General features: G+C 45.6%; 1 protein-coding gene across 4 annotated transcripts; it reads left to right on the forward strand.

Moving 5' to 3' along the window:
• The first annotated feature begins 504 nt into the window (after positions 1 to 504).
• On the forward strand, positions 505 to 10,783 carry parn (poly(A)-specific ribonuclease (deadenylation nuclease)). Of its 4 annotated transcripts, none has more exon segments than NM_001320404.2 (26): positions 505 to 598; positions 835 to 912; positions 1,083 to 1,162; positions 1,266 to 1,333; positions 4,464 to 4,545; positions 4,625 to 4,685; positions 4,778 to 4,940; positions 5,032 to 5,094; positions 5,187 to 5,225; positions 5,317 to 5,359; positions 5,442 to 5,522; positions 5,639 to 5,695; positions 5,796 to 5,873; positions 5,969 to 6,012; positions 6,105 to 6,147; positions 6,243 to 6,318; positions 6,507 to 6,617; positions 6,724 to 6,793; positions 6,874 to 6,929; positions 7,079 to 7,165; positions 7,253 to 7,327; positions 7,600 to 7,777; positions 7,847 to 7,950; positions 9,951 to 10,008; positions 10,076 to 10,194; positions 10,271 to 10,783. In NM_001320404.2, coding segments are annotated over 26 exon segments (1,983 nt in total). In that variant the 5' UTR covers positions 505 to 579; the 3' UTR covers positions 10,321 to 10,783.
• Positions 10,784 to 11,381: the final 598 nt, after the last annotated feature.

Genomic DNA, 11,381 nt, shown 5'->3' on the forward strand with positions numbered 1-11,381 from the left:
AATCCGACCCGACAGCTCGAGCCTGAAATCATCATGATCTAGTTGAGAGATATCTGTGAATAAATGTTATCACAAATACCGCTTACTGTTGTGTTTCTAAAGGAAAAGATATCTTATCTCCAATACTCTCAAGACCATTAAACAGAGGCAGAGACTCCCATTATTAATCTCTAATATTTTATATTATTTCATAAATCAACATGGTTTTACTTTAAGGGAATTTGTAGGATCTAAAAAAATGTATTAATCTAAGATATTAATTTAGATTTATTTATAGACTTATTAATTTATTTGTATATTTTTTATTAAAATAAAAGTCCTTTTTGAAGCTACCTCTTTGGATAATCGGTTGACATTTAATTTATAACTTGATCCGTTTATATTTCCATAGTGTGAATTAATTATTTGTATTGTGAATATGAAATGATTTCATAATTACAGTCTCCGTAATATTCCCACCGTGAGCCGCAGAGCGCCACCTGCAGGAATGGACAGGGAGCGGAAGTGCGTGCGAGCGTTTCCGGCGGCCGGGGTTAAAGCTTCCAGTGTGTGTGTTTGTGTGTATCGCAGCTTTGGAGGATGGAGGTCACGAGACAGAGTAAGAGCAGCAGATTACTGAGATGCTTCACCGTAAAACACACACACAAACGAACACCGCATCTGTAACGCGACTGTGCGCGCGCCCGCGGTGTTCGTGTGCAAGTGTGTGTGTGTGTGTGCGTGCGTGTGTGTGTGCGTGTGTGTGTGTGTGCGTGCGTGTGTGTGTGCGTGTGTGTGTGTGTGTGTGTGTGTGTGTGTGTGATAATCGTGTAATTGTGTTTGTGTGATGTGCAGATTTTAAGGAGGTTCTTCCAGAGGTGTGTAACGCGGTGCAGGAGGCGGATTTCATCTCTATCGACGGAGAGTTCACAGGTGTGTGTGTGTGTGTGTGTGTGTGTGTGTGTGTGTGTGTGTGTGTGTGTGTGTGTGTGTAGTGTAGTTGTATAGTTGTGTTCTTTTGTTAGTGTTCATGTTTTGTGTGAGTGTGTTGAGGTAACATGTGTGTGTGTGTGTGTGTGTGTGTGTGTGTGTGTGTGTTGTAGGAATCAGTGATGGGCCGTCTGTCAGTGCTCTGACCAATGGACTGGACACTCCAGAGGAGAGATACACCAAACTGAGGAAGGTAAAGAACACACACACACACACACACACACACACACACAGCCCAGTCCTGCAGTGTGTGTTGGGTTGTTTTGGAGCTGATGATGATCTCTGGTTTCCTGCAGCACTCCATGAACTTCCTGCTGTTCCAGTTCGGCGTCTGCACCTTCAGATACGACCAGAACCAGTCGACGTGAGTGACCCGCTCAGATCAGCTGATTAGCCTGTAGTATTTAACGAGCCCCTGATATGGGTTTAATATGAGTGTGTGCTGCAGCTCTGTGATGAACCCGTCCGGCTGAGGGTGCAGTCTGACTCCGCACCCTATTTAACTATTGATCCGCTCAAAAGAGTCGACTCTGAGTCAAATGAATGATTCCTCTTGTCAGGCCGGCGCCAGGGTGTCACAGCTGAGGGGGCATTTTAATCAGATAGGGGGCACTGGACCTGCTGATTTCAGTCCCTCTGGTTCCTTTTAGGCCATTTATTCACATTTACCATTTCTTTGATTTGTTTCTGACTTGAGGCAGTCATATACTTCTTTATAGTAATAATACTGATATTTTTATCGATGTAGGTAATGCAGCGATACCGTTTACTAATGCAGACAGATCATGACTTCAGCGCCAAACCAGTGAATTAAATCCTGTTATTCTCCTTATTACTTTCAATTTTATTTCAAATAACAGGCCTATGAATGTTTAAAGTTTTAGTGAAGACGTCACACTATGCCCACACATGCAGCTGACCCACATCAGACTATCCGTATAACTATAGTAAATAAATATAGTGAAACCAGCATAACCCAGTCATCACGCTTCATTACACGACCAACATCAGTGCCTAAAGCGAAACGTTACAGTCTGATGCCATTTAAACAATCATTTAATACATTAAGGCATTAGTATAGCCAGAGAAATACCTCAAAAGATAGCTAAATTCACAGCTATTAGCGGGGAAACTTGTTCAATTTGGCATGGATAACACGGCTCGTTGGGCTATATAGCTTTTTTTCATCATTGTGAAGGTAAAAATAAAGATTGATGTTGGGCTATCATAAGCAGGGTGTTTCCCTGTGATATTGTCCGGTTGGCAATTATAAAAACACCATCATAAACCATTAGGGCACTAGCCCTGCCCGTCATTATATTCATTCAGCCTATTTTAATATCTTGTTTTCAGGTTATTTTCATTTCGTAGGGCCATGAGCTACAAGTCAAAACAAACTCCGTTAACTACATTATATCTGTTAAAATAGGCCTACAGTATGAGCAAATAGCAGTGTAGCCTCAATTACATATATTTAAAGATCATCATTCAGCCTACCTGCAGCACATGTGAGAGGTGGATCTGCGGCAAATCCACGTCCTCGCGCACTATATACCCGATTCATTTATAACTGTCAACTTGATTAGCAGGCTGATCATCTATAAACGCAAAAGGCATTAAGTGTCCTAACTGGAGACTGCTGCTGCATTATGGGATGTTTCTCTACACCACTGTAAAAGTGGTTTATTTTAGCTTAATTTGAATATTATAATGATAATAATGAATATAGTAAATGTGAAAATTAGTTGTAGTGTAGATTACTGTGGGACTGTGCAGTGACTGAACTGTTTTATTAGTCTGCATATCCCGGCAAATTTTTTTTTGCGTTTTTTTTTTTTTTTTTTTTTTTTTCTCCCTTTAGAGCTCGAGTTGTTTTAAAGAATTAGTTAACCAAAACATGTATTGAATTAAGCTGCTCGCCTCATGTCATCCACTAGTGCAGTTTTAATGGCTATACACGGGCGCACCTGACCTGACGCGGGACCAGATCTCTGGACTATAGGACTAGCTTAAATCTCACGATTTTCATAATTGAATTGCTTTTTCATATAATTCTATATCTACATGTGTGTTCTGAAGGTTGGGATGACGGGAGTGTTGGTAACTAATAACAGAGTTTTCAGTTTAGAGTGAACAATCCTTGATGAACACTGGGTGGGGGGCACAAATTCTTTCTGAGGGGCAATGCCCCCCTTTGAGTTTAATTGAAGCATTAATAAACTATCATGCCTCAGATAGTGGTGGCAAAGTGAGGCTTCATGAAACACTGAAACAGTCGAAGCAAATGTGTCAGCTTCGAAACGTTTCTAAACCCCACTCTACGGTGACACCTAGTGGTCATTTTTTATATGTTGCACTGAAACAGCTTCAGCAAGAACATTTTAGCAAATTGAGGTATTGAACCCCACTTTGTAGAGGTGTCTATTCAAGAGATTTAGTGGAGCAGATAAGGTTTCTGACTTCCATGTGGGGATAGTGGGTTCAGATCCAGGCTGATACGGCTATTCTGAAGTGCTTTAATACCAGTTGGTAATGCTCTTTCTTGTTTCGTTTTGTTTCAGCATTGGTCTGACATCCGAATAAACACTTTGTGAATAAACATGTCTTGTTTTGGTATTAAAACAGGGTTGTTGCTAGATCAGACACAGTTGTGGCCAGAAGGTATCAAGAATTATTTATAATATTCATTAAATTTCCCATTTTATTGTATTTCATTAACGTATATCCAAACCCTAAACCCAACCATCAGTACTGTAAAAATGTTAATTATTGTTTTAGTGTTACATAAATGATGCTTTATTGATGGCGTATCCGCAGCTGTAATCTATTTAGGCTACACCATAAAACAGAAACATGATTAAAATACATAAGACCATGATTTGGGAGTATTTGTACAAGTCGGGAATCGAACCCAAAAGTGATTGGAAGGATGGTAACAGCAAGTACAGGCACAGTTACCAGGCCATATGAGACATTGGAACATATGATATTGGAACTGACCCCAGCAGTTACATGGAGATTCGGCAGGTCTCAAATCGCTTCTTAACTGATCGATGCTTTGAATCACTTTAGTCACGTGACTTGGGTGTTTCGAAACACTTGCGCTTCGGGATCTCAAAACTGTGCAGAAACGTCAGTTTCACGTCAGCCATCCCTAGCCTCAGAGGTGTGTGTGTTGTGGCCAGTATGTGTGTGATAATCAGGATAAAGTTCATCCAGCCGGTTGTTTTCTCAGAATAACTCCTTCAGTCTCTTGCAGCAGTGCTGCGCTTCACATCTGCTTCTGATCCACCTGTCCGGCTCTACTCTGATGTGTGTGTGTGTGTGTGTGTGTGTGTGTGTGTGTGTGTGTGTGTGTGTGTGTGTGTGTGTGTGTGTGTGTGTGTGTGTGTGTGTGTGTGTGTGTGTGTGTGTGTGTGTGTGTGTGTGTGTGTGTGTGTGTGTGTGTGTGTGTGTGTGTGTGTGTGTGTGTGTGTGTGTGTGTGTTTCTGCAGGTACATCACTAAAGCCTTCAACTTCTACATCTTCCCCAAACCCTTCAGCCGCACGTCTCCAGATATAAAGTTCATCTGTCAGGTGAGAGACGCTCGCTGCTGCTGCTGTTGATCATCTCCTGAATCTTCAGCTCTTCTTCATCTTCATCCTTCTCTTCCAGAGCTCCAGTATTGACTTTCTGGCCAGTCAGGGCTTCGACTTCAACAAGGTCTTCCGCAGCGGTCAGTGCGCACTCTCTCTCTTCCCCTCACGTGATTGGTTGCTGGTGTCTCTGTGTGTGTGTGTGTTTGATTGACAGCTGTGGTTGCCGTAGGGATCCCATACCTGACTCAGGAGGAGGAGTGTCAGCTGAGGGAGCAGTATGAGGAGAGGCGGGGTCAGATGAATGGGGCGGGCCCAGTCTCATACACACCCCCTTCAGGCACTGGTGTGTGTAACGTGCCGGAGGACCAGAGAGAGTTCATCAGGAGTGTGGAGTGAGGAACACACACACACACACACACGCATGCACTAGCTTGTGAGGAGCATTATGGGAAATGGTGACTGTGTGTGTGTGTGTGTTTTCAGGGAAAAGGTTGAAGCTCTACTAAAGAACACTGATCAGACCCTGGATCTGGAGCCCTGCACCGGGTCAGACACGCATGCGCACACACACACACATACACACACACTGTCATGACCCAGTGTGTTCTTAATGTGTTCATATGCTGTGTGTCTCTCAGGTTTCAGAGGAAGCTCATCTATCAGACACTCAACTCAAAGTAAGTGTGTGTGTGTGTGTGTGTGTGTGTGTGTGTGTGTGTCTACAGATGAGTGAACGTCTTTATTCATCAGGTGTTTTTATTTCTCCAGGTATTCTAAAGGTCTTCATGTGGAGACGCTGGAGACTGAGAAGGTACGAACACACACGCACAGGAATACACACTATATAAAAACACACTCTTGTGCTCAGGGTGTGTGTGTGTTTGTGATTTCAGAAGGAGCGTTTCATCCAGATCAGTAAAGTGGATGATGAGGAGAGGAGGAGGAGAGAGCAGCAGAAACAGCAGAGAGAGCAGGTACACACACGCGCACACACACGTGCACACACACACACACACACACACACACACACACACACACACTTTGTCAATCAGTCAGTCACATGACTCGCATCTGTGTGTGTGTGTTTCAGGAGGAGCTGAATGATGCTGTGGGTTTCTCCAGGGTTATCAGAGCCATCTCCAAATCTGTGGGTCTCTCTCACACACACACACACACACACACACACACACACACTGAATGTTGTTAGTGAGGTGTGTGTGTGTGTGTGATCATCCCTCTGTCTGCAGGGTAAGCTGGTGGTGGGCCACAACATGCTGCTGGACGTCATGCACACCATACACCAGTTCTGCGGGCCGCTGCCGGAGGTACAGGAGAACACAGGTGCATTGTGGGAATGTGTGTGCTCATCTCTCTAATGTGTGTGTGTGTGTGTGTGTGTGTGTGTGTGTGTGTGTTTCAGGAGCTGGATGACTTCAAGGAGGTGGCCATGACTGTGTTTCCCAGGTAAACTCTGATCATGTCGTGTGTGTGTGTGTTCATGTGTTAGGAAACTTAATGTGTGTGTGTGTGTGTGTGTGTGTGTGTGTGTGTTTTAGGTTGCTAGACACCAAGCTGATGGCGTCCACACAACCGTTCAAGGTGGGTCGTGCGTGTGTGTGCACATTTGTGTGTGTGTGCGCGTGTGTGTGTGTGTGTGCGTGTGTGTGTGTTTAATGCTTGTGTTTGTGTGACAGGAGATCATCCACAACACCTCACTGGCTGAACTACACAAACAGCTGAGACAGAAACCCTTCAGACCACCCACCACTGGTACACACACACACACACACACACACACACACACACACACACACACACACACTCCAGATCACCCACCACTGGTACACAAACACACACTCGAGATCACTCACCACCAGTATACACACACTCTTCAGGTCACTATGGCAAACTGATACACACTCAGTCGTGTGTGTGTGTGTGTGTGTGTATATATATAGAGTGTCCTGAAGGCCTCCAGAGTTACGACACCTCCACCGAGCAGCTTCATGAAGCTGGATATGACGCCTTCATCACCGGACTCTGCTTCATCTCCATGGCCAACTACCTGGGTGAGTGTGTGTGTGTGTGTGTCATAAGTGTCAGGAAGTGTTCATCAGTCCCATGATGCTCTGCAGACGATCACAGCAGAACTCAAGTGTTTGTGTTTCTCCTCAGGCTCTTTCCTCACGCCGCCCAAGAGCCACATCTCTGCCCGCTCCAAACTGCTGGAGCCCTTCTACAACAAGTGAGACACACACACTCATATACACACACACACACACACACACACACACTTCTAAACCTGTCTTCACGTGTGTGTTTCAGATTATTCCTGATGAGGGTCATCGACATTCCCTACCTGAACATGAGCGGACCTGACTGTAAGAAACACACAAACACACACACACACACACACACACACACACACACTAATACAGCATTTCTGACCTCAAGCTTTTGATCCATATTTGTAATAATTAGTGTGTGTGTGTGTGTGTGTGTGTGTGTGTGTGTGTGTGTGTGTGTTCAGTGCAGCCCAAGAGAGATCATGTCCTGTACGTCACGTTCCCTAAAGAGTGGAAGACCAGTGACCTGTACCAGCTGTTCAGCGCCTTCGGTAACTCTCACACACTTGTCTGATCTGTGTGTTAATATATGTGTATGTTTGTGTGCTTTATTATATATGTGTGTGTGTGTGTCTCAGGGAACATCCAGGTGTCGTGGGTGGACGACACGTCAGCGTTCGTGTCTCTCAGTCAGACGGAGCAGGTTCAGATCGGTAAGAAGCTCATCTGCTGTTCTCCAGCCTCCACCAACACCTCGCTCAGTGTGTGTGTGTGTGTGTGTGTGTGTGTGTGTGTGTGTGTGTGTGTGTGTGTGTGTGTGTGTGTGTGTGTGTGTGTGTGTGTGTGTGTGTGTGTGTGTGTGTGTGTGTGTGTGTGTGTGTGTGTGTGTGTGTGTGTGTGTGTGTGTGTGTGTGTGTGTGTGTGTGTGTGTGTGTGTGTGTGTGTGTGTGTGTGTGTGTGTGTGTGTGTGTGTGTGTGTGTGTAGCCATGAACACCAGCCGATACGCTGAGAGCTACCGCATCCAGACCTATGCGGAGTACCTGCAGTCCCGGCAGAAGAACACGCACTCCAGCAGGAAGTGGGCCAGCGATGGGTGGGCGGATACTTCCTACCCCAGTGTCACCATGACAACCGCATCCGGCTACAGCCACACCGACAACCGGTGAGTCGACGTCCATCTCTCTCACACACATGGCTTCTGTCTGTCAGTCACATGACCGTGTGTGTGCAGGCATCAGGCGGTCAAGCGCAGCATCAGTCCGTCTCTGGATGAGCAGAATCACGGCGCTGACAGCAGCTGGACGAACTACAGCGTCAAGAAGATCAAGACTGAGGGTCAGTGATGCAACACACACACAAAAACACACACACACACACACAAGCATTCAGTCTGAATCCACACCGCAGCAGTAGTGCGTGAACAATAACTGCAGACGAGACTCAACACGTTCAAGAGCACAGCTGCTGGCGGAGGAATACAGACATGCAGACCATTCACAACTCCTCTCTGCATACACGCAGACATGTAAAATGTCTTTTCATATATATATATATATATACACACAACATCGTCTGGTTCTCAAAATATATCACGGCTATCAGCCAATCAGATTTAAGTAATATCAGCACCCATACAGTCTCTTTACCCTTTGTGTATTACTCCACCCACATACAGCCAGCAGAAAGCAGACACTCCAGATCTACAGTGTAAGAGATGCTTGCTCAGCTGTTTAACTGTCAGCTTATGATTTGACTCCAACGCGGAAGAAAGTAGTTCCTCATACAAAAGGGTTTTTGAGGCTCTCCATGTTTGATTTTGTTTTTATATACACAATTATGCCGTCAAACTGTTGTATAAACGCAAAATTACATGAGTAGCAGTGGGATATGGCTGTATATCGGCACTGGTGGGGGCACTAAGCAACGCACACCTCCCACCAGTGCCGATATACAGCCATATCGCACTGCTACTCGTGTAATATGCATTTATACAACAGTTTGACGGCATAATTGTGTGTATATATACTAGTGTTTTAGTTTTAAAACGACGTTTTAGATCAAAAACGATCCGCGTCCACACTAGCGTTTCACCTAGCGTCTCTGAACATATCTCCGTCCACACTGCGCCACCAAACACGTACATCACGTGACCATTCACACACTCTGGGCATGAGTGTTCGAGTATAAACAGGAAGCATGCGTCTCGCTCTGCATTTGGTTATTGTTAGTCAACAAACACCGGTTAACATTAAACATGATGGCGACGAGAGCAAGAGAGGTATATTTGTGGACAGACGACGAGGTGGAGTTACTAAACGTAACAGATGAATAACTGCACAATGCTGCCTAAAACAGACACTAGAGCAAACAGCGCTCCCATTTCTGTGTGCATGCTGTTGTTTACAGTGAAGGCTGGTCTGCTGTCTCCCGGTAGCGTTAAAGCCATGTGTTAGTCATGTGATAGGGGCTTGACGAATGAGGGAAGGATACGCAATGACACAAAGCCCCAATCAGCTATTGAATCTCAGCAGCGCCGCCTCCGTGTTCAGATGTCTCCGTTTTCCCTCATCCACACTGAGACGCAGCAGCAGCGCTTCAGAATGAACACGGCCTCTCCAGCGTTTCCAAAACACTCCGCTTTCGGTGCTTGAACTCCTCCGGCGTAGAGTGGACGGATGGCGTAACCGTAGCAAAACTTCTGCGTTTTCAAACTAAAACATTAGTGTAAACGCGGCCTCACTCTAGTGAACTGCGTCCATGTGAGCACGTCACGTTTGGTGTGGTCACTTCACAGTTAGAATACACACAGGTTCGAAGACTCGTTCTCGCCCCCTACAGTGCAATTCAGGAAGGTATAAATGCGCACTAAAATATCAAGGTGAAAGTCATCATAGCTAGTGTTGAATAGACCCAGTCCAACCCAACTCTGAGAATAGATTAACAGCAATATTGTTTTAAAATTGCCTGATAAGAGTCTCTCGTTAACACGGCACATTAATGCGGATAACGGCTCAGCGCTAATGTGTATGTCAATGTTTATTTGCGGTATTCTCAATATCATTCTGTGTAAATCTGCAGGTTTTTGTGCACCTTCTGTGCTGACATATCAGCCTCTGTCTGGCCTCAGCACTACAGTAATAATGCTTCACAATCAGCAGCGATCTCTGCATCTGCAGACTTCTGTAATGAGCAAACTGAGCTTCAGCAGAATCATGCCAGCAGTTATTATACTGAGCGTTATTATTCGCAGTGTTTCCATCATCAGGATCAGCTCCTGTTCGCCGTTACATTATAATAGTGACGCTTGTTGTTGATCTTCATCTTCCGTATCGCAGGAAGCTGCACGCAGACCTACGCTGACGTCGCCGGCTCCTGTGATTGGCCTAGACTGCAGTAAGTGCACCGCCCCTTTCACTCACCCACATGATGTCATGCCTCTGATTGGCTGTTTCTTGTTTAGGGCTGATGAAGGCGGAGCCTCTGTGAGCCCAGTGGCAGAGGAGGCGGAGCTCGATGAGTTCTCAGCCAATCAGAGTCAAGGTAAAAGGAGCCGCAAGCACAAGAAGAGGAAGTCAGACGGTGAGCGTTTATCTTAGCATGCGCAGATTAGCCGGTAGCCTGCTGAACACCTGCGTTTGTTTGTTTTGTTGCACAGCTTCTGAAACTACACCGCCAGCGCTCTTCGACGTCCCTCAGGTTTGGTAGCCCGCAGAAGCCAATCAGAACCCCCGCTCAGTCCGAGTGTAATCAACAGCCAATCAGAAGAAAGCACTTAACTCCTGACGCCCAGCGTGTGACTTCCTGTGACCTCTCCTCACGAAAACAGAGCATTTTAAAGGTGCTGGAGTTACTGAGCCATTTCGTGTGTGTGTGCGCGCGTGAGCGCTAAAGTGTGTGTGTGTGTGTGTGTGTGTGTAACTTGTATTTTAAGACTGTTTCCGCAAGCGTTCCCTCTTTTTAAACGTGCTGAGTGTCCTGCAGGTCTATTTATTCCTCGCGAGGGACTATTATTGTGTTTGAGTTCCTTCAGATAAATGTTGAGAGAAAAAAAAAAAAGAATCGTGTCGAATGTCTGCTCATCACTGCGAATGTCGTTCATGTGTTTTGTATAATATGTTCAAATGTTCCCTTTTCCGGGGAGATGAAATTAAAGAGTCTTTCTTAGTATGTCTGTGTCCGCCTGTTCACTAACACACCGTTCACTTCAGGTGATTGAGTTGAAGCACTTTGGTGTGGAACAGAGCGCGATTGCCCTGTTCACATATGCCAAACGAACCGCGCTAACTCTGCAAACGAGACGGGTTCCGAAACACAAGTGTAGGTGTGAAAGCAGCCTGAGACTCGTGCACTCTGTCACAGGCTGATCTGCTTCGGTTATCTTGTCAGTTGACTGAAGTCGTTTTCCCGTTAACTGTCAACATTACAATTCCAACACAAATGTCAGGTGTCACCATTGTCCACTTACTGAACGCCACGTGATGCGACTCGTTTAGTTTGGTAGAGTTTTAATCCTGGATTGTGAGAGGCTGGACGGTTCAAACCACACTAAAACAGAAAAAGAAGTTCCGGTCAATTTAATCTGTCCGCCTCAGCTGCTGAAAAATCCAGCATAAACCAGCCTAGGCTGGTTGTAGCTGCTCGACCAGGCGGGTTTTAGAGGGGTTTTGGCCATTTCCAGGCTGGTTTCCAGCTATTTCCAGGCTGGGAGATGACCAGCTTGACCAGCCTAGCCAAGCTGGGAGTCCAGCTTAAACCAGGCTGGTCAA

This window comes from Danio rerio, chromosome 1, assembly GCF_052040795.2.
Source record: "Danio rerio strain M-AB ecotype USA chromosome 1, GRCz13ab, whole genome shotgun sequence".
Taxonomy (NCBI): domain Eukaryota; kingdom Metazoa; phylum Chordata; class Actinopteri; order Cypriniformes; family Danionidae; genus Danio; species Danio rerio.

Coding starts and splice junctions, on each gene's coding strand:
- parn (XM_087236401.1), top strand. CDS start 5,820: ATGCTGCTGGACGTCATGCACACCATACACCAGTTCTGCGGGCCGCTG. Junction 5,874..5,968: donor TCTGCGGGCCGCTGCCGGAG/GTACAGGAGAAC, acceptor TGTGTGTTTCAG/GAGCTGGATGACTTCAAGGA. Junction 7,166..7,252: donor CCAGCTGTTCAGCGCCTTCG/GTAACTCTCACA, acceptor TGTGTGTCTCAG/GGAACATCCAGGTGTCGTGG.